Source organism: Plectropomus leopardus, chromosome 17 (genome assembly GCF_008729295.1).
Source record: "Plectropomus leopardus isolate mb chromosome 17, YSFRI_Pleo_2.0, whole genome shotgun sequence".
NCBI classification, from domain to species: Eukaryota; Metazoa; Chordata; class Actinopteri; order Perciformes; family Serranidae; genus Plectropomus; species Plectropomus leopardus.
In genome coordinates, this window is record NC_056479.1 from 27,237,568 (window position 1) to 27,259,147 (window position 21,580).

The window sequence follows — 21,580 nt, forward strand, 5'->3', positions numbered from 1 at the left end:
GTACGCTCCTCTTCTTATTTCTCACACTTATTTTTGTTGCACTGGTAAAAAAAAAAACCCCACCTGTTTTCAGTTTCTTCTGATTCCCCAATTTATTTTCCGCTTTTCCCAAACTCTCTTTCTCCCACTGTTATTTTTATTTATTTTTTTTTTTTTGCACAGTATATTCTCAATCATCTTTCTATTGCACATGTGAACACAAGCTATCTCCGTCTCTATTTCCATCGCTCTCACTTGTTTCTTCTTCACCGCCTTTTTCAGTTTGAGCGAAGTGCACGACCTCATTCTGAGTCTTTCTGACTGCCTTCAGAGGACGGGATGTGTGAGCAGTCTCAGGAGTCTAGAAACTATCATACAAGGTCAAATCTGTGTCAGTCTGGCAAAAAATATTACACTAAAGAATTTGACTCAAGAAATTAGAGCAGCTTTCATGCAAAAATGGGAAAAAAAGCCTTTTGATTTTGGTAAAAGTTCAAAAATGCATTAATGTTAAAAAAAAGAAAGCAGGCTTTAAACATTTTAAAAATCAAAGTGGCATAATATTAACTTGTATAAATTTGTGGATTAGTTTAGGTTTTATTTTTGAAACTACTGTTGGCTTCATGTCATGACTCAAGATTTCATTTATTCTGCTGCAATGGCTTAATTTAAGGGTACTTCTGCAGCTGTGACATTACCGCTGGTTGGATAGAGAAACATTACCTAAAAAAATAAAATAAAATTACAATTTGACTTTTTTTTTTTTTTTAATTATCTCAGTGGCTAAAAGTAATAGATGCGTTAAATGGTTGAAATGTTTTAAAATAATGGACAAGCAATTGGAACAGCAGGCTAAAAATGGACTAATGCACAAGCAACTGAAATAATTAGCAAAAAGTAATGCATAAACAGTTGAAATAGCCAATACTAGCTAAAAGTTATTAATAAACAACTGAAATAGTCAGCATTAGCTAAAGATACTGAATAAATAGTTGAAATAGCAATGCACAAACCTAACTAATGCAAAAACAGTTGAAACTGTAAACTTAAAGTGGTGATAAAAACAGCTGAAATAGCTTAAAGTATAATCTCTAATATCGGTAATTCGTCAAAGTAGTTAGCCAGCAAAAATAATGGATGGCTAACAGTGGCTATGTTGAAATATGTCGCTCAAAGTAATTTTTTATTTAGTTATTAGTTATTTTTTTACTGAAACAACAAAAAAAAAAGATTTTAGGAGTTTAGCATAAATGGTTCAAAAATATTGCTAAAAGTAATTAGTTGTGTAGTTATTAGTTTAGTTACTATTTATTTTTTAGGTAAAATATCTTTAAAAAGTTTATAGTTTGCTAAAATTAATGGAAAAAAAGATTTAAGTAGTTTAGCATAAATAGTTTAAACAAATTGCTAAAAGTGATGTCTAAATGGTTAAACTTTTTAGAAGATAAATGGTTAAATACCAAAAATGTATGCATTAACAGTTTGCTAAAATATAAAAAGAATCATATTGTCTGTTAATGGGTTGAAATGTGTAGTTAAGTAATGGATAAATGATGAAATAGCCCAAATTATTTTGAGAAATAGTGAAATACTTAAAAGCAAGCATGTAAATTTGACCAAACCAACCTTAATAACGTTTAAAATAGACTGTGAAACATACAGTTTTATATAGGTAACTAACAGTGTTAAGCAACATCCTGATGAGGATATAATGTCTTTTTTTTTTTTTTTTTAAAGTGCTTAATTATCTTCCTTCAGCAACATCAAACTTTGCAGTCACGTGATTGCGGTTGTGAAGTCGCCACCTCTCTCTTAAAAACCGGCGCACACATATGCTGCTGCAAAGCAATATAGCCGGAGTAATAGTGTGTATCTGACATATTTATTCACCATTTCAAGGTCATGTTGATTTTCGCATCAACACAGAGGGTGCTGCATGCTTTCACAGGCTGGAAGAGAGGGGAGGCAGATAAGAGGAGGAAGAGATGAATGAAATAGATCAAAATGAGTCTAGGAATCATAATGAAAACAGATGGAAGAGAGTTGTCTGGATTTATACTGATGGATTAAGGAAGCGTGTGTGTGTGTGTGTGTGTGTGTGTGTGTGTGTGTGTGTGTGTGTGTGTGTGTGTGTGTGATTGTGTGATTGTGTGCTTTGCTCACAGTTGTGTCTGACCGCAGGGGTCGGATCATAAAGACTGACAGTCTCTCCGCTTGCAGAGGTCAGCGCGACGGCCAAAATCCCGCATCACTCTCACTATCTGATGAAGAGTGAAAGGGAGCGAGGCAGAGGAGCGGGGCCCGATGTTTCTTCCACCTGCGCTTAACTCCATGAAGGAACTGAGGACAAAATACAGGCTGTAAGAGGTAAGTGCTTTTTTTTTTCTTCAAATTTAATTCACTGCTTGACGTCAAGTGCTCAGAGGTTTTGCTTTGAGCATCTGTCTCCTGGAGAGGCTCCATGGTGACAGCAATTTTCACTTATTTTCCTGTGATTCAGCCGTCTGTCTTCCCGGCAATTACCGGTAGTGGGCTGATTTTCTGCCACGCTCTTTTTCATTCTTTAAAATGTGATAAGTCATGTAAAAACCGCCGGCACCTTCTCTTTCAAACACCTCCTAATCATCCGAGCTGCTTCGCCTTGGAAACTAATAACACGCTGGTGATAATTTCAGTGACACGCAGGAGTGAAGTCAAGTAGATTAACAATGAAAAACTCCCTTGTCGGACTGTTGAGTGCTGACATGCTACTTTTTGAATATTTGCACATCTCTCAATATGCATGTCTCCATCCTCCTCCTCCACCAGCCCAAACCTTCATTTAACCCCTCCGTGATGGCGTTCCTGCAGCAGATGCGCTCCCCGCGCCTCTCCTTCATCCAGACCATTGTGTCCCTCCTCATGGGCGGCATGGCCCTCATGTCCTCATACTGGTGCGTGGGTAAACAGAAAGTGCCCAAACCGCTCTGCTCGCCCATCAAGCAAAGCAACTGCATCCCCGTCCCCGGCCTCACCAACTCCAACGTCCAGTTCTCCTGGGAGACCGGGGACGACCGCTTCGTCTTCCCCAGTTTTCACACCGGTCTGTTCGTCATGTGCCAGGAGAACATCTACACAGACGCCTGGGGTAAGAGATGTAAATAATACATATAAAATATGACACAGACTTGAAATATTTAGAGCACATCACTGACTTTTTCATTTTTGTGCAGGGAAGGTTTTGTTTTCAGCATGTGAGGAGACACATGAAATGGGGAGTTTTGGGGTTCCAAAATTTAAGCGTCAAACATTTTATTTCCTGCAGTTTAGTGAATACTTTTGCACCAATTTGAAGTGTAAATGGAAAAAGTCCTCTTCTTCTTTCGTTTTTATATTGGGATGTGCTTGCTCTTAACCCTTTGAAACCTACACAAAAAAATTGCTTGAATTCTTTCAAAATCATTTGTAAAAAGCAAGGAGCTTCTTAGGAAGAATTGGCCTAAAAATTAGCAAGAAATTAGTTAAAAAAAGAAAATTAGAAGAAAAACAACAGCAAACAAACAAAAATGGAAAAATTAAAACAAAAACAAAGAAGGTACCTGGGAAAAAAAAGCTTTAAAATTCAAATGATTCTGTAAAAATAATTTTGAATATGTAAATATGTTAATTATGAATATAGTTTTCTGGACATTTTTCTCCAGCATTTTTTTTTTTAAATCTACCAATTTCTTTCAATATTTGGGACATTTCATGCCAAGTTGCTCATTGCCCCTTTTTGCATGTATTTGGAAAAAAAAACAAACCAGTTTGCTCAGAGTTCAAAGGTTAAAATAATTGTAAAAGACACCTGAATGCAGCATCAAGAAAACTGATGTCGATCCAGATTTCAAAAGGTTAATTTTCAGGGGGAAAGTGTCGCTTCCCCTCTGAAATCTAAACAAAATTGCCTATAGGGATCAGACGATATACGATTTTAATGCAGATCGCGATAGAAAACACAGGTAAGTTGATCATGGTGAATTCCCATAATTGGGATTTATTTTAAATATTAGTATTTGTCATTAGTGAGTATTTTCAGGTAATTTCCTTGTATTTTTTTTTCTTAACAAATTTCTAATTTTAAGTAATATGTGTTATTGCATTCTCCCGCTGACAGAAATCAAGCCTGTTTGCTCAGGTTTCAAATGGCTAAGAATAAAACGTTTTAACATACTTTTAACATACTTGTGATTATAAGGATAATATGCTGAATCGCATTTATTTTGGCTGTGACATGAAATCGTCCCGAGGCTAGTTGGATCTTAAAAAGGTGACGACGTGATGGAAAATAAATCCCCTGTCCGGTCGGCTGAAAATAAAAACACCTAACTGATCACAAAGGAAGGTCAAAAAGCCAAAGCTGCTCATGTTCTTCCAAACGAAAACAAAAAAACAAAAAAAAAAGTCCAGATGTGTCACTGGCGACCCTGAGAGGGATTACGCAGGCGGAGGAAATTAATAAAAGATGATTTGTACGAAAAATCTGTACAGCAGCACTCACAGACCTGAGTTATAAATGTTTTGGGTAAACAATCAGTATCATTGTGAGGGATTTCATAAGCTTCCCCTCGGCCATATGTGCCTGTGTAGTAGAGGATAGTCCCAAGGTGAGATAAGGATCTGCGCAGAAACAGGAAGCGAAATAAACGAAGTGTGGCACTAGTGCGACAGACAATGAAGTAGGTCACAGGAGGAGAGGCGATCCAAGGTGATGCTGTCAATTGAGGCCTCGGGTGTGTTAATTTGTGTCCGCATGTGTGTGTGTGTGTGTGTTTGGGTACGTGCTCAGCCCAAAGAGGATTATCATCAGTGTGTGTTCTGCTCGCAGAGATTTAGACTTCAACAGCATGACTCAATTATGGATTAGAAACCCAGAGAGAGAAAGGTTAATAGGATTCGCAAACATCGCCGGGGTTTTTAACCGTCTCATTTGCGGCTGATTTGCAACTGATTTTTTTAAGGATTGAGTTTGAGCGATGCTGAAGTTAAGCCAAAAAAAAAGTTTCAGCTGACTTATGTGGTGTCAGTTATCCAAATCGGCCGGCGCTGTGTAATTAGTGGTTTGGTGAAGGCTGGCAGTGGTGAATGCAAACGCCAATCCTCTTAATCTAGCGCGTTACAAGAGCTATAAATGGCTTTCCTGATATAATGAAAGTAGGTATTTTTACGGAGAGTTACAATTTTTTTTTTTTGTCACTGATTTCGCCCGCAGTTTTCAATGAAAAACTGCGCCAAACTGCAGACTGACAATGCTACCAAAAACAGTGGCGCACGCAGCAGTTTGACGCTGCCTTCAGGTGCTCCTCGGAAATATCGCTCCTTCTAAAGTCCTGATTATGAGTCGGAAATTGGGACATTTCGATGATACCCGAGTTGTAACGTTTGCGTGAAGTTTCCAGGCTGCAGAAATAGCGCAAAGCTGCATAATGTTAACTGCCTAAAGTCCATAGTAGTTAAAACAACGCATCCTAATGTTATAAAGTAGTCAATCATCAGAAACACATAACTGCTAAAGTTCAATCCCTGTGACCTAACTTGACCTATTACATCATGCACAAGTATTTTAAACTTGCAGGCTGATTTGATTTTTGTCACAGTTACCTCTGCAACACCTTATTTTCTTAATCACTGAAGCAACAGGGTCATAAAGCTGCATAGTTAAGCAATTATTAGCTTAAAATAATGATATTTAGGCTCATAAACTAATTAAAACGTCAACTACAAGCCATGAAAGACAACCAAGAACATAAAAAAACATTTTCTGAGCAATTTTATAAGAAATGACCCAAAAAGATAGCATGAAATTGGTAAAGGTTACCCAAAATTTTCCATAAATCAGCACATAAAAAAGAAATGAAATCCAGAGTTCACACAGTTTTTAACACTGGTCTCCTGAAGGATGAAGTCTTGTGTTTGTTTGGGGCGCTGCTCATTGTTTCCAGACAGTCCAAAATTACAAGCCCCAGTTAGTCCGAAATATGTCCAATTGGACAGAAACCTGATTTTTCTGACCCCCGTTATCCCAAAACAAACCCTTACTCCGAAATCGCTTTTCTTTGAAAAATATAAAGTTCTGCAGTTAGATAACCTAAATACAAGAAAAAAAATGTTGACATGTTTCTATAAATCACAGGTATGTTACATTTGCACAATATTTTTTAGCAAATACATTGAAACTTTCTCAAAAACACTGTGGTTAACATGTTATATTGGGGCACAAAAAGCACTTAGTTATGGTTGGGATAAGATCTGGTTTGGGTTAAAATCAACATTAGGTGGCACAAAAACAGCTGGAATTGAGGTACAAATCAGAATTGTTGGCTCAAAAAAATACAAATTGAGAAAACACAACTGAATACAAAAAACATGCTGCAAAAAATAAAATGCAAACAGACAAAAGACGAGCAAATACAGAAAAACATTTTCACAAAATTGACACGTTGTGTTTTATCACTTTTCAGTGTCTACTTTGTGATGTGTCTGGTTTTATGTTTTCTGAGTCGCAGCGTGTTGAGCTTATGGGCCACTGTAATTTAGAGCCAAATACGGTACACTGATTATTGCAGCTGCCACGTAAACACTTTGGTAAACAACCACAAAGAAGCTTAACAGACTGCAGAAAGTGGCTGTTCTGATTTTTGTTATTTAATATAAAATTTGTCACTTCTAGCAGTGGCAGAAAAACACTATTATAGTATGTTTTTAAAAATCCCCAAAATCCAAAACTGCAGTCACACACTGACCAATTCTCATATTTGTTTTGCTCCTGAGAGTTTTATTTAATCTCTGCAGATTTAAACAAATCTTATAATCTCCTGTCAGTTAACTGCACACATTTAAACACTCTATTACCTCGAGCTGACCAATTTAACCGCACACGCATTCAGAAAAAAGCCCCTCAAAGTCAGAAAAACACACAAAAACAGAAAACAAAAAACAAATTCAGTGTAATTAGATAAAAAGCAAATGAAGAGCAACTTGACATTGTTTGTGTTTTCTCAGTTTTTTTAAATTCCTGCACATGTTGTGAAGTTGGTCAAAATGTTTTCGCCGTGTCCTCGTGCTCTGTCTCCCTGCATCTGTTTTCTCCTGTGTTGATCTTTCAGGGCCACCATAGTTTAGAGCCAAACACGGTACGCTGATTATTGCAGCTGTCACATAAACACGTTGGTAAACAAGCCACAAAGAAGCTTAACCGACTGCAGAAACAGGTTGCTTCTATTTTTTTCTTTTCTCTTTTAATAGCAGCGGCAGCAGTGGTGCAGAGAGCACATTCTGAGGAGAGCAAACAAAATGTTTAAATTAAAAACTGAAACAGAAAACACGCTCAGTCTCTTTTCGTGGAGCTTTTAACGACTTCCCCGCCGGCCCCGTACGTCCAGATTTATACCAAATAAATCTCCTAATCTCCCATCAGGTTACGTCAGGACGTGTAAACATTTTTACCTCAATCTGGTTATTCACGCTGTGATTAGATCACAGTGTTCAATAGCTATTATACACACAAACTCCGGCTGGTTTTTTTTAAATGCAGAAATAATGATGATCATACAGTAAAACATCACTGCTGCTGGAGTTACTTTTACATGCAGCAGCCAGACGTGTTGACTAGAGTCACATGGCTTGGACTTGGGTCACAGTCTAGTCACGTATTTCATGTCTTTAGACTAGATTTGACAAATTAAATAAAGACTTGCAACTTCAGTGTTTCCCAGAATTAGAATTGATGTTTTTTTTCTTCTTCTTTTGATGTTGTGTGTGTGTGTGTGTGTGTGTGTGTGTGTTGTTATTTTTATTGAAAGTGCATTGTCAGCATTACTTATGACTAAATTCAGTTGCACTTGTTTAATTTCTACAAATTTAAGTGCATTCATGATTTTTGCTCATTTAAAAAAATGCATTTTGGTGAGAAGCGCATCATGATGATTGGGACATGAAGTTCAGAGTTTAGGACTCGGGACTTGACTTGGAACCTGCCTGTCTTGACCTGACACTTGTTGTGACTTGCAAAACATTGACTTGGTCCCATCTCTGCCTCTGGGCTCAGTGAAAATATCTTTTTTTCTAAAATTAAAAAAAAAAAAGATGAAAACTTACTGCAAAAAAAACAAAAGGGCATAAATGGTTCAGGCCCAGGCACTTGTATTTTTTATCTGTTTTGTCTGTGCGTATGAAGCTACTTCGTTCTACATTTTTGTAGTTTTTAACTACATTAACGTGTTTTTTTTTTTTTTCTAGAAGAGAAGTGTCGAGGGTTTCATACTTTGACTCCAGGGTCTGAAAAAGGTAAACGGATTCATTCTTTTTGTTGACTGATTGTTTAAAATGCAAACCTTGACGTCTTTGTGCTCGACCTCTCCTCCTCCTCTTCTTCCTCCTCCTGCCTCTGCAGCGATGATGTGGCTGTCTCTGTCGATGGAGATCATGTACGTCGGTCTGCTGGTCATCAGCTGCACGCTGCTGTCGGTGCAGCTGTGCATCCGGACCTGTTGTCCCTCCACGCAGCGCTGGGGTCAGATGCTCAACGCCTTCGCTGCCGTCTTCACCGTCCTCGCAGGTGCAGCTGTTTTTAGACATCTGACATTCTGATGACACATAATAACTAGTGTCACCACTTTCCTTTATTTAACCACTTTCATGCATTTGGTCCGTCTGCGTTCACAGGTCTGCTGGGGATGGTGGGTCACATGATGTTCATGCAGGTGTTTCAGAGCACCGCCTCCGGTGGACCAGAAGACTTCAAGCCTCACAGCTACGGCTACTCCTGGGCCTTCTAGTGAGTTCAATTAGATTTTCCTTTTTTTCTGTCATATATAACGATATAACCCAGCTAGCCGCCAGCTTTGTCAGATGTTGATATTTGTGTATTTATGAATTTACAAAGACTTTATTGTCCTCAAAATCAGAATCAGAATCACAATCTGGTTTTATTGCCAAGTACATTTATATATAAAAGGAATGTGACTTTGTGTTTTGGTACGACATAAGATTTAAAAAAAATGTGGAAACTTGCTTTCAGTTTCACCATAAAATACACAAAAGACCTACGAACATAACAACATGAAATAAAAAATGAAAGCAATATTTTCCATGTAAAAAGTTTTTTAAAAAGGTCTAATTTACAATAAATACATTTTCACGTAGAATTGTCAAGATATTTGGTTGAATTTCAGTTTTGATGTTGGGTGTCCAAAATCCAAAGTCAATTTTATTGTCAAATCTGCCGTATGTACAAACGGGTCGACTGATGTGGGTTTCACCGATTATTAGTAAAAAATCTTTCTGTCAATATCGAGAATTTTGAACATAACAAACTCCAACACAAAACTTTATTTAAATGCCTTTAGGGAACGTTTACTCAAAATATTCTTTATTTTTCCAGGCATGTTTAGTGGTCAGGGGAGAAAAGTTAAATTATTTAGGGGCAGAAAAGTTAAATTATTTAGCTATTTTCAATAACTTACAACAACTTTAATTTAGCTTTATATCAATTAACGCAGGACTTTGTATTTAAACTGCACACAACATTAAACTGACGTAATTATCAACATTATTATGTCAACACCACTAATTAAGGGGTGGTGACAGGTCCGCTGAATGACTTCTTGGAGTGCATCAGATAAAGCTGCACAGCTGTGTAGTTTTGGGTGCTTTGTAAAAAGCAGAAGAGCAACTTCTGTATTACAGCTGTTTAAGAAACTCTGGAACTCTTTGTTCTGTTTATCACCGTGCGTGTCGCGCTTGGCACGAGCAAAACTAGTTTTTAGTACAAGCTGTGCGGGCGCTATGAAAAGCAGAAGAGCAGCTTCTGTATTAAACCGGTTTTAGAGCTCTTTGTTCTGTTATGAAAGTGCCTGCGTGTATTTGGCACAAATCTTGGGACAACGTCCAAAATAAAAGTACTCTGATGACTCTGATGAAGGCCAAAGTATTGGTCTTACCACCAAGTTTTTATAAATCCTGCAAGTGTTGCTGGAGTTTTACCTCTTAAGACTTCTTTCCCATGTTCGTAGGTTTGAACACGGGCGTTTATTTCTGAGCTGGAGCAGGTGAAACGTTTGGAGCTTGGACATGGCGTGACATGTCTGCTGCAGAATGCCCGCGCATCCATTAAAAATCAACTGAAGCCACCGCCCAGCCCTTTTTTTCCTCTACGTGCGATGAGTTATTCAATTTTACACAAAGGGGATTTTCCGCCATGATTGACAGCTGTGACAGCCAATCATCATGTGCACGCATTCAATGCAGCTGCTCACGATTGGTGGGACCCCAAATATCGCTACTGCATCGACTCTGGCTCCGAATGATGTCTTCGCCACAAGACGGCAGCGGCCCTTTCGTGGATATTTTAGCTTTACCAAAAGTGGAGTTACAACGTCCGGGTCCATCACGTGATGCCCACTGACCCAGAAAGATTTTTCCATTGACTTACATCAGAAAAGAGACGCCTGTAAATCAGTAAATAATTTTTTGTGATTTGTCCTTTAACTATTCAAGCCATCCAGTCGGATAACAGTTTGAAAGTCTGAAAAGTTTGAAGTCTAAAAAAGCAGCAAGATTAAATTTTTTAGGCCGCCATGCAAGCTAGCGAAGCGCTAAATCGGAAGTCAGTTGCTCCGTTTGTCGAAGTTAACCGCTCAGTCACCGTAAGTCTTTAGTGCGCATTATGGGCCAGTAGATTCGGGGATTTTACACTGATTCTGCTCCCGGAAAAAGATGTGTTTTTGCTTCTTGCTCCGCTGAGCAGCTCTCATAGGAATGAACTTGGCCCCGCCTCCATGGCTGTATCCAGACTGCCTGTAATACATCCATGACAAACACAAGCTGACCTCCTGTGTGTCCCCGTCCCTGTGTCTGTCTCCATCAGCATGGCGTGGTTCGCCTTCACCGTCTGCATGTCGGCCGGCGTCTCCACCCTCAACAACTACACCAAGAAGGTCCTGATGGTGGGGCCCCGACACAGCTCCAGCCTCAACGCCTGCAGCTTCAACTTTGTGGGGCTCCTGCCTCCTTATTACACCCCCGGGAACCCGGCGATGAGCCTGGCCCTTCCCCCGTCTCCCCCTCGGATCTCACACCTGTCTCCTTACTATAAGCCCCTCCCAGCAGAGTTACCGGCCTCCACTCCGAAGCTGACGCACTCCCACTCCCTGCCTCTCCCGCACTCTGACTCCTTCCCTCCTCCACCCTCCCACCCTGCGCCTTCATCTCCGTTCCACCGCCTCTCGCTTCCGTCTCCATCACCTTCTCCGTCCGTCTCCGTCCACCTCACCCTGCCCGCACACCAGGAGAATTACGGACCAGAGGACGACTACAGCCCACTGTGAACCACTATACATCCGGACTGGAGTCTTTCTGGGACTAGAGGACTCGTGCCCGTCCTGGGAATGCAGTTTGATGTTTCTTTATCATCCGGCTTTACGTTTTCAGCCGTCCAGTGAATCAGATCTTATCATAATCACAGTTCAGCTCAGGCGCCAGAGGAAAATGGCGGCATTGTACGTTTCTTCAGGCCACAAGTATGTTGCATTTTCACCTTTTATACCTTTATATCATATCAACCTTTCTTGAGTGACAGGTTGTCTGTGAGGCGTTGCTACGGTCAGATCCACACCTCGCTCCTCCACAGCTCCAACCTCACATCCAAATATGGTCACTTTTGGCTCCAAAAAAACAAGATGGCGATGGCCAAAATGCCTCAAGGCTTCAAAAACATCACGGTGACTCTTATTTATACAGTCTTTGCTCCCAAGCTGCACCGGCTGGATTGGAGAAGCCTGACCGGGTGCCACAATCAGGATCCCGGACTCGTCAGCCCGCTTTAGCAGGCGGAGCCAATCAGGTGCAGAGGCCCATACATCCTGATGAGCACTGCAAGAGGAGTTAACACGTGGATGGTCTGTGGCTGATCCGTCGCTGCTTTTACCAGCAAAACCAGGTATTTTAAACCACGACATGATCTTTTCCTGACCATAACCGAGTGGTTTTTGGGCCTCAACTTCAAATGCAAAGTTTTATTGACTAGATAATAACGTGCAAATGCAACATATCCGTGGTTTGCAGAAACGTGCAATGACAGCATTTTTTCTGGCGATTGTGTTGCTCAGTTCTAATCAACCAGAAAAGTGTAAATACAGACGCGATTATTAATGACAACTATTATTATATAAAGTCAACAAAGTAAAGAAAAAGGCTTCATAAACTTCACATACTGTAAAAAAGAAAAATATCTCACTAAAACTGTCTGCAATTTTCATAAACATTAGATATCTTGTTTTGACTAATGCACAACATTTGAATAAATTTGATCATTAGACGGCTGTTTGAAACATGTGCTTTTTGTTTGCAAGACTAGAATAACAAACAAATATCCAGTAAATTATAATTAAGCACATATACAAATACTATTTACTCCTAATCATGACAAATCATGAACAAAAAAAACACCCTCCAATAATTGGTTGTAAATCAAGTTTTAATGTTGTAAAAATCATCGTCATCCATAATGAGAAATAACAGTAGCAAAAATAAAACAGCATTAGACATACAGAGCATCATGGGAAACCTATTTACACATTATATCTCACGCTTTCAGAGTCGAGGAAGACGCCTCTCTGTCACACGGGCGGAAACAGAGCAGATATGATCGGTAATATGGTCGGATTTACAGATATTTGATTAGTGGATTGACGTAAAATAGCAAGTTTTATTGTGTATCAGGTTAGTGTAACTGTGTGTTTCTGCAAAATGAAAATGATTGCTTTCTTACTTTGACTTATTTTTTTATTTTTATCAGCAGTTAATATTTTAATGTTGTGTCAGAGTTTGCTTTGGTTTGGCGTTGCTCAGTCTGATGTCTCCCCAATCACAGATAATTACAAAACTCAGCTGTATTACTTTTCCGATGTTAAATTTTAAATCATCACACCGTCAGATCACACACAAATCTACAACAGGTGACGCACGAATGGATTCTTGTACGACTTCAAACGGGCACAGCTTTACCGTCACGTTGTAGTTACACTCGCTTTAATTAGTGGCAAGTTATATAGAGTAAGACCAGAGCAGATAAATGAAATAATATCCATGATCTAACAATAAAATTAACTAAAATCATAAACTCAACCCTTTTCATCCAACACTCATATCCATAAGTAAATGTACAATAAAACAAAAAATAAAGACCACAGATTTTACTCCTGAGCTTGCCTTTGTTATAAGCCAGAAATCTCGATAGATTTTAATTTATCATTATATCTTAAGGCAAACTTTGTTCCGTTAACAACAAAAACTATTTTTTATTCTTAGATGCCTTAAAAAAATCGAGCCCAAACTCTGAAAATGCGCTCAAATACAGGTGTGCTTGATTGAGTTTGCCTTTGGCTGCAGGCTCAATTAAACACTCGGATGTATTTGAGAGGATCAACAGGTCGGCTATGGCTGAATTTACACTGGCAGCTCAAATCTGACGCCCAAAAACAAGCAAACACTGTTTACACCGTCTGAGACGAAAAACCAGATTTCAGCTGACAGGGCAGATCCAGGCGGAGGGTTTGGGGCTGGTTGGAGCTAGCTCTAGTGTCCTTCTCATGCCGTCTTCTTGCGTAGCACAAAATAAGTGACTGAGGAGATGAACGTGAGGGCGAAGGAGATCCACGCCAGGATGTAGCAGTGGCCGTACCAGCCATCGTTCTCGTCCTTGTGGAAGATGTCTGTGTAGATGGAGGCTGCGATCATGATGCACAGGCCTGGAGGGGAGGAGGCGTCGGTGAGGCGGAGTGGAAGTACAGAAAAAAAGAAAATGAGCAAAATGAGAAAATAAACTCACAGGCGAGGAGCTGGAAGACGCCGGAGATGGTGAACCTCTGTCCTTTCTCGAGGGTGAAGAGCTGAGCCACGAACACGAAGATGCCCAGGATGGAGAATATACAAGCCAGGACCGAGCTGGCCTGCACCGCCTGGAGGTAATCTGCAGGGGGAGCCAGAGAGAGAGAGAGCGGCACGGTGAAGACGAGTCCGACACACCCAGGAAACAGTGACACCGCGGTGACGACATTCAGACAGGTGCTGAAGGACAGGTATGTTAGCACTCCAAACATTTTAGGATTTTAAAACACGCTGAAGACCAAAAACAACTTTGCTTGTTCTGAGTCTAAAGTTGTCATTTGTGCATGTTTGTCAAACAGGACAGTCAGTGTAGGCCGGGACGCGGTCTGACCTGATGGAGCTGTGAGCTGCGACACATGCGCAGTGAATCTGAGCTGTGACTTTAGAGGGTTAAAGCAGACGGAGCGAGAAAAAAAGGGATTGTCGTCACTCAGGTGCTCTTTGGGTGCGCTCTTTTTAGCCTCCTTGGATGCGCTTGGCCTGATAGAAGTTTTGGTTATACTCGAAAGGATAATGGTCGATATGCAGTTTAATGTTTTTATAGAGAAAGCTATGTTAACCCTCTGAAACGAGGGCAAATTGGCCTGATTTCTTTCAAAAAACATGGGAAGAAGGTAATGAGCAACTCAAGAAAAAATGACCCAAAATTGGGCAAGAAATTAGTAAAAAAAAAAAAAAAAAAAGAAAAATATAAAAATATAAAGTAATAATAATAAACAAATGGGAGAGTAAGGAAAAAATTACCCAGAAATTAGCAAGAAATTAGTGAAAATGTACAACAAACTTACCTGACAGCATAAGAAAAAATAATAAAAACAAACACAGAAATAACAAACAAATAAAGACGCAAACAGGAAAATGACCAGGAAAAATGTTATGCTAGCTTTTTAAAAAAAATATTTCTCAAATTCTGCTAATTTTTTCCAATTTTTGGGATAATTCTTTCTGAGTTGCTCATTGTCTTTTTTCCTGCATTTTGAAAAAAATTGGTCTGAATATTTTTGAAAGGTGTCTAAATTCAGTACAAGGAAAGTGATGTCAGCCCAGGTTTCAAAGAGTTAATGGCCTTTCATTAAATACATTTTCAATAATTGCAAAATTATAATTCCCACCCATGTTTTTATTTTTTAAAACATATTCTGACTCGAGGCGGACTGCATGGCCACAGAGAAAGCAGTCAAACACCCTCATGTTCTGTGATTGTGTGGCAGCGATTGAGCCTTTCTGCAGACCAGATTTCACCACTGCGTTACACCTCCATGATATGACGTAATGTGGCACCTCCTTTTTCTTGTAAAACTTTGTTTCCTAGATCATCTAAAACTAACCAATCCGACCAATAAAGACACCAAATGCTAACCAATCATACGCAGAGTAGGGCGGGACCTTCCTTCAGTATATACTATAAGTATATAAGTTATGCATAATTCCTAGAATAATTAAACTACAAAAAGATCATGCAAAAATGTACAAGTAAGTGTGATAAAGCACATTTTAACTTCAGCTTTACTGTTAGGGTTACAAATGCTTGTTTGTTCAAATTTGTGTGTTTGTATGGACAACGTTTTGCGGGGTCAGGAGGCTGAAAAAATGTTCAATATTTCAAAATGGGCACATTATTGCAAAAAGTTTGAGATACCATTCGTCATCATACAGTTGATAAAGGCGAGAAATTACTTTCATTTTTTTCTGCACAATTTGACCTCTGTGTTACATGGCAGCAGCATTTTGAGTTAAACTAGTCTAAATTTGCAATGCAGAAACATTATTTTAATAACTGAAAACTTATTTACATACAAATTCCAGGAGGATGCCAAATGATGGTATTTAATGCGTAGATAAAGATGATTTGGCGTACTTTAGTGCATGAATCAGGCTTTCGTCACATTTGAATCAAATTAATCTGATGACAGCTGCTAATCAATCTGAGAGGAGCATTAAACTCTGAATAATATCAAAAGATATTGTGGTCATTTAGGCACAAATATTTAATGTTATGCAAAAAGATTTCTTAGACGCTTTTAATAAAATGCGATTATTTCTGCCACTAGTGGAAAAAAAGGCAGTATGCTAAGTTGTACCGTGTGGCAGAAAATCAAAGAAAATGTCAGCCAATTTTAATTTTTAATGAAAAGTAAATATGAATTTGACTGTTTAAATGCTGTGTGCATGGAAACAGGTTCTCCTCTGCTTCTCTGCAGTGTGTGTGTGTGTGTGTGTGTGTGTGTGTGTGTGTGTGTGTGTGTGTGTGTGGTTGTGTGTGTGTGTGTGTGTGTGTGTGTGTGTGGCTTACCCTGAGGATAGTGGGAACCAGTGGGAATATCGGTGAGGTTCCAGACGTTGTTCATCAGATTCCAGCGGGCCCACACATCAGTGGATATGGTGTCGGTCATCCACCAGGCCTGAAGGTGAAGACAAAATTTCACATTTGAAAATTTGTTGCATAAATACAAACTTGCCTCCTGTGTGCTAAGGGAACTTTAATGAATCAGCACCAGGGGAGGGTGAAAACATGAGGAGAATTCAAAGCATTATTGTGTGTAAACATCTCTGCAGAGCCGGAGTGTGCGTTCGCTGTGTTCTGACATGTTTTCGGGGGCAGCTGCAGGCGAAAGGATGACAATCAGACGGAGGAATGCACATCCTCCTGTCACTGTGGGATTCCACAGGTCTCACTCACGGTATGCCACACTCGCGACAGCACAGGCAAGAATCCGACATATTTATGTAAGTGCATCGCGCCGTCTGACTGACACTTTAAACACACGCAGATGCACTTCGTGGCCTCGGGGTGACGACGCCGCGGCCGGCCCCGTCTGTCACCCAGAAATGTCAAATATGCGGCCCTGAGAAGAACAGCGGACCTTTGACAGAGCAGGAATGAAGGCCTCGAGTGCAGCCAATCGCTCACTGGCTCTTTGGTGTCTGTCAGCGTGCTCGGAGGCGTTCATAACTCTGTCAGTTTAACACTGAAGCGAGGGAGGAAGTCGGGGATTATGCAGGGACAATTATGCCTTCAGGTTGTGAGGGGTGTTTGTGAATCGAGTCCTTTGTCGTGCAACAGACTGGAGTGTTTCTAGCTCCACTTTAAGTATCGGATCAGTGTGTTCGGTGGGCGTGAGTATTATCACAGTATTACGGTGTACCAGGGTGTTTAGAAATCCAGAAGCTATATTACAGGCACTCCTCTTTCTATTAAACTCATTGTATGTAGTGCACAGCACACACCATCAGAGCTCCGTCTCTGGTGTCTGTCGGTGGAATAGGCAGCTGAAAGACACATTGACACCTAGTGGTGGAGGGAGAAGTTACAGGACTGTAACCAGCCGGCGGCCCACAGAAAGAGACCGTGGGGAATAACGGCATGTTTTTTACATCTAACTGGGTGAATTAAGGATTTATGTCAACCTAAGCGGAGCTGGTGATTGTTGTAACTGAACTTACTACCAAGAGTAACCAAGACGGTTTGGGTGAGTTTTATTTCTGTCCAGTTTGAATGAAATGTGTTTTATTTTGAGTTAACGAGGCAAATAAGCCTTGTCAGTCTTTTGTGACCGATAGAAAGTTGAATTTAAGTTGTTTTTTTCTGTTTGATAAGGAAAATGGGTGTGAGAAAATGACTTTTTTTAAAAATATCTAGCGTGTTTCATTTGTAAGTAGAGCTCTCGCCATCGAGGGGTGTTAGCGCTGCATACAATATCATCATATATTGTATTTCCGGTGACATTTCAGGGAGATATGAAGGGATGAAATATTACATATTGCCCAAATCTTGTGCTAGGTAGCCCAACAGAGGGCCGATAAAAAGTGGGGATGGTATAGAGCGGTTCTATTTGTAGCATCCACAATTTTTCACAGTGAAAACGCAAAAATAACTAATGTGTACCAAACTGAAGGGGGGCGTGTAAGGGTAAATCTGTGCAGTTCTGTAAAATAGGTAACGTAACACGCGTAAAATGGCAAAATCTACTCACATTGTCGATGGTGGCCACCAGGAGGAGGATGATGCCGATAATGTGAACGACAAAAATGGCAGCGAGCAGAATCAGCATGATGACGGTGTGCTGTAGAGACAGAGAGAGGCACAAGAGGAAACTTGTTACACCACTTTCCAGTGTTCATTATGCAGGGTGGATATAACTGGAGGGCTTACTCAGCCTCATAAAACACACAAACACACACCGAACAGATTGGCAGCTACTCTGTGTGAAAATAATCAAACATGCCCAATAACAAAGGCCCCGAACTTCCTGCCCGGTCGCGGAGCGGCGGCCGTTAATGACAGCTCGGCACACACACATCTTCATAAACACACTCAGAGCAGCAAAGCAAGGCCAAAAACCTGGCACCCACTCAGGGTGTGGCTTCACAACTTCTAATTACTTTGAGCTGCAGCTTCAAGTGAAACGTCTGCAAATAGACGGCGAGGTAATGTTTCTTTTCGACATGTGCAGAGGAAATGATGTGTGTTTGTGCAGATGGAGATCGGTACGCTCAATCAGTTGGGTAAACAAGATAGTGTTGGTGAAGAGAGAGGGAGTGTGTGAAGGAGGGAAGTTGATGGCGGGTAGATGAGTTTGGGCTTGTCTTGTGCTTCCAAGAGGCCCGCCACTCCTTAAAATAACTGTAGAGAGTACCTGCTGTCCTCGCAGCCCGGCTGGCCCACACCCCATCTGAATTATGACATTTTATTAACCAAAAAACAGTTAAAAACCTCTCCTCTGTTCATCTTTAAGGCCTCTTAGCTCAAAATTTTCTCTAAATATTCAAAACTTTGACTTAACCGACCCCTCTCCAGGTGACTAAACACTAAAATATCGCACCTTTAATCCGCTTTTTGTCACATTTTTACTGCTGTGCGAACATCCAGCACCGAGGCCGCTCTGGGTGTGAACAGAGGAAGAGGCACATCTGGAATGTGCTGGTTCTCTCCACGCTAAAGGAGTGGTCAAGGGCTGGGTCCGCACACACACACACACACACACACACACACACACACACACACACACACACACACACGCCAGCTCACTCACACGCAACCAAAACAGACACAGAGAGGGGCACGCTGGTACATTTGTGATCCCCCCTCTGACACATGTACAAAAACTTCACCAGCTTCAAAAAAAGGCAAAAAGTAAATAAATATTTGTTTAATTTCTGCCACATGACCCAAAAATTTATGGATGGCCAAAAAAAAGAAAAAAGAAGTGAAGATCAGCAGTTTCTTTAATTTAAAACACACTTGTGGTTCCAAATTCTTGTTTGAGAACAAGATGTGTTAACTTGTGCTGCAGAGTTTCTTTTTTTTTCAAAGCAGGACTGGATGTGGCATATTTTCCATCACGCCAAATGGAATACATGTGGCTGAGGTTTGCTAAAAAAATCCAAAAAGCATGCAGCCTTTTTTAAACGTCAACACATGTGGGAAGCAGCCTCACCTGATGAGGGAGTTACATTAAATTAAGAGCAAAAGTTGCCTGTGGGAGGTGAGCAGGTATGCTGAAGGTACACACACCTGCCTTTACTGCTTTTCTTACTTAAAAACGGACACAAGTCTTATTAAAGAGCACTGATTTATCATCCTGAGCAGAGACAAACATGAAAAAGCACATAACAATCTTTGACTTACTGTTTGGCGTCTGTGCGTCTCTTCAAGTCTAATTCCTCTTGCTCTCAAGGATACTAATGTCAGACTCAGAGTCTAAATGCACAAACACTAGGAGCTACCCGTCCGCCCACTTTTACCCAGCCCTCTTTTTAAGTCCACACCCCAGACAGCTTCTGGCTTGCTTGATCACATAAGCTCTCCCCCCCTTCCCCTCCCACTCTGCGCTCCCCGTCCCACCCTCCTTTTCTTTAACTTTACACACAAGCAGACTTTGAAACGAGCCACTATTTCCACAACTTTTGTGGGCAGGCGATATCTTTTTGTGCTCGGTGTGTCTCATGTCTTCGTCACTCTGCTGCCTCTGCTGCTGTTGGTGATTTTCTCCGTGATGACTCACTGATGTTTCGGGGGGGGGGGACTCCCATAACATTTATTGACAATGATTGTCCGCGTGCTGCCATGGAGACAGACTGCATGCCCTCATCACAGTCATTGCTGCTTTTGTATATATAAAGTCAAACCCGGGCGCGTAAACACAAGCACGCACAAGTGTAGAGTTTCTTCCTGATCGCCACCCTCCTGCTTTTCCCGCTTTTGTTGCAGAGGAAGGAGTTTCAGGATGAAGGAATGTTGTTGGTTGCAAGGGAGAAGGAGGTGGGGGCAAATGAGTGCAAGTCATAGCTTGAGTTTAGACGGAGGGAAGGAGGTGATGGAGGGAGGAAGACGTGAGGGCAACGAGAGAGGAATTTAAAGGGAGGGTTGCTGGCGACATTTCACACTGCTGCATGTTCATTAATTAGCACTCACTGTCACTGTTGATTTATACGCTCCCGATGATCCCGCGAGTCATCCTCTTCTCCAACGGATCACATGTTCAGTTTGAGGGAGAATCTTTCAATTAATCTGCAAATATCACATCACATAATAGCACATGATAATATTTTGCTTGTTCCTCATGAAGATGGCTGATTACTGATTGTGGTCGCTGCGGCAACTCACTGACATCAAGCAACGCAGAGGCAAATGTCATCGCCTTATCGCTAACCGTGTCTAATGCTCAAAAGGATCAGACACGCTGAGTAAAAACACTGTTGTCCTCAGAGAACTGGGTCAAAGAGTACTGTCTTACATCACGCTCAAATATGACCATCTTTGCTTGTTGTACACTTTCCAGGGTCACCGAGGATCCTTTAAAAGGCATTGAAGTCATCTATCTAAAAAGAAGGCCTTCATTGGTATTAAATGGGCTTAAATTGATCTTTCAAAGTCTTAAAAATGCTCAGACATGGGATGAAGACGGATCTCTTTCTCTTGATCCACTTCTCTTTGTGTCGTTAGTTTGAGCAACAGTTATAGAGCCAGCGAGAAGCTGGATTTGTGCCGCGAGATAAGCGAACTTGCAGTTTTTTATCGTGTGTCCCTTTTTTTTAATCATTCTGGGCCCCCCTCTCCAAATTCAGATGTTTTTTGGGGGTCCATGGATGCAGTGCAAGTGAAGCTTTTTGTGTGTTTTCTTGTTTTTTTTTTTCCTCAGCAGCAGTTTGTAGAGTTTTAGACATGGGGTGGATATTAATCAGTCAATTCAATCAGAGCTGATCAGATAGATGGATAAGAGGCTGCTGTAGAGGTATTAAAAGTAAACTTTTAGACCCAGGGCGATGTACGGTTAAGTTTGACTTTCACTGCTCATGGTGTTCTGCTGCTCCATCTGTGCCCAGATTATGCTCCGCGCTCCAAGAATGTGGTGTATTGAATAACTGAACAGTATATACTTTCCAATAGTGTTCCTTATGTTTCAGCTCCAAAAACATAAAACCAGCACCTGGCAGCAGATGTTTTAAGCCGCCACAACTAAATGAAAGTGTGGAAAACCTTCGTTTTACTAAAAATGCACGTGTGTGGTAAGTACTGAACATACAACTGGATAATTGAGACTTTGATTATATCCTGCACAAGCTGTAAGAGAGTTTAGAAACAGATGTTTTGATATAATTTTGCTTTTGTTAAAGGTCCACTGAGTAAGATTTATTGGCATCTAGCAGTGATTTTGAATAACCTTGGCTCCTGGAGAAACAACTTGGAGGACTG

General features: G+C 40.7%; 2 protein-coding genes across 2 annotated transcripts; one reads left to right on the forward strand and one right to left on the reverse strand.

The window, feature by feature from the left end:
- Window positions 1–2,211: 2,211 nt before the first annotated feature.
- Window positions 2,212–12,310, forward strand: LOC121956316 (germ cell-specific gene 1-like protein). Its single transcript, XM_042504458.1, has 5 exons — window positions 2,212–2,346; window positions 2,788–3,106; window positions 8,390–8,564; window positions 8,645–8,773; window positions 10,865–12,310. Exons 2-5 carry the CDS (start codon window positions 2,815–2,817, stop codon window positions 11,322–11,324), a joined length of 1,056 nt encoding a protein of 351 aa, XP_042360392.1. The 5' UTR covers window positions 2,212–2,346; window positions 2,788–2,814; the 3' UTR covers window positions 11,325–12,310.
- Window positions 12,311–12,454: 144 nt separating this feature from the next.
- LOC121956849 (epithelial membrane protein 2-like) lies at window positions 12,455–19,621 on the reverse strand. The gene is made up of 5 exons (XM_042505251.1): window positions 19,514–19,621; window positions 17,859–17,948; window positions 16,178–16,286; window positions 13,826–13,966; window positions 12,455–13,745 (listed from the first exon to the last, which is right to left on the reverse strand). The coding sequence occupies exons 2-5, from the start codon at window positions 17,934–17,936 to the stop codon at window positions 13,585–13,587; spliced, it is 489 nt and encodes a 162-aa protein (XP_042361185.1). The 5' UTR covers window positions 17,937–17,948; window positions 19,514–19,621; the 3' UTR covers window positions 12,455–13,584.
- Between the last annotated feature and the right edge of the window lie 1,959 nt (window positions 19,622–21,580).

Excerpts from the sequence above, each read along its gene's own strand:
- LOC121956316 (XM_042504458.1), top strand. The coding sequence starts at position 2,815 with ATGGCGTTCCTGCAGCAGATGCGCTCCCCGCGCCTCTCCTTCATCCAG. Across the intron at positions 3,107-8,389 it reads CATCTACACAGACGCCTGGG|CGATGATGTGGCTGTCTCTG; the intron begins GTAAGAGATGTA and ends CTGCCTCTGCAG. Across the intron at positions 8,565-8,644 it reads GTCCTCGCAGGTGCAGCTGT|TCCGTCTGCGTTCACAGGTC; the intron begins TTTTAGACATCT and ends TCATGCATTTGG.
- LOC121956849 (XM_042505251.1), bottom strand. The coding sequence starts at position 17,936 with ATGCTGATTCTGCTCGCTGCCATTTTTGTCGTTCACATTATCGGCATC. Across the intron at positions 13,967-16,177 it reads TGGTTCCCACTATCCTCAGG|ATTACCTCCAGGCGGTGCAG; the intron begins GTAAGCCACACA and ends CTCCCCCTGCAG. Across the intron at positions 13,746-13,825 it reads CGTCTTCCAGCTCCTCGCCT|GCCTGTGCATCATGATCGCA; the intron begins GTGAGTTTATTT and ends CCTCCCCTCCAG.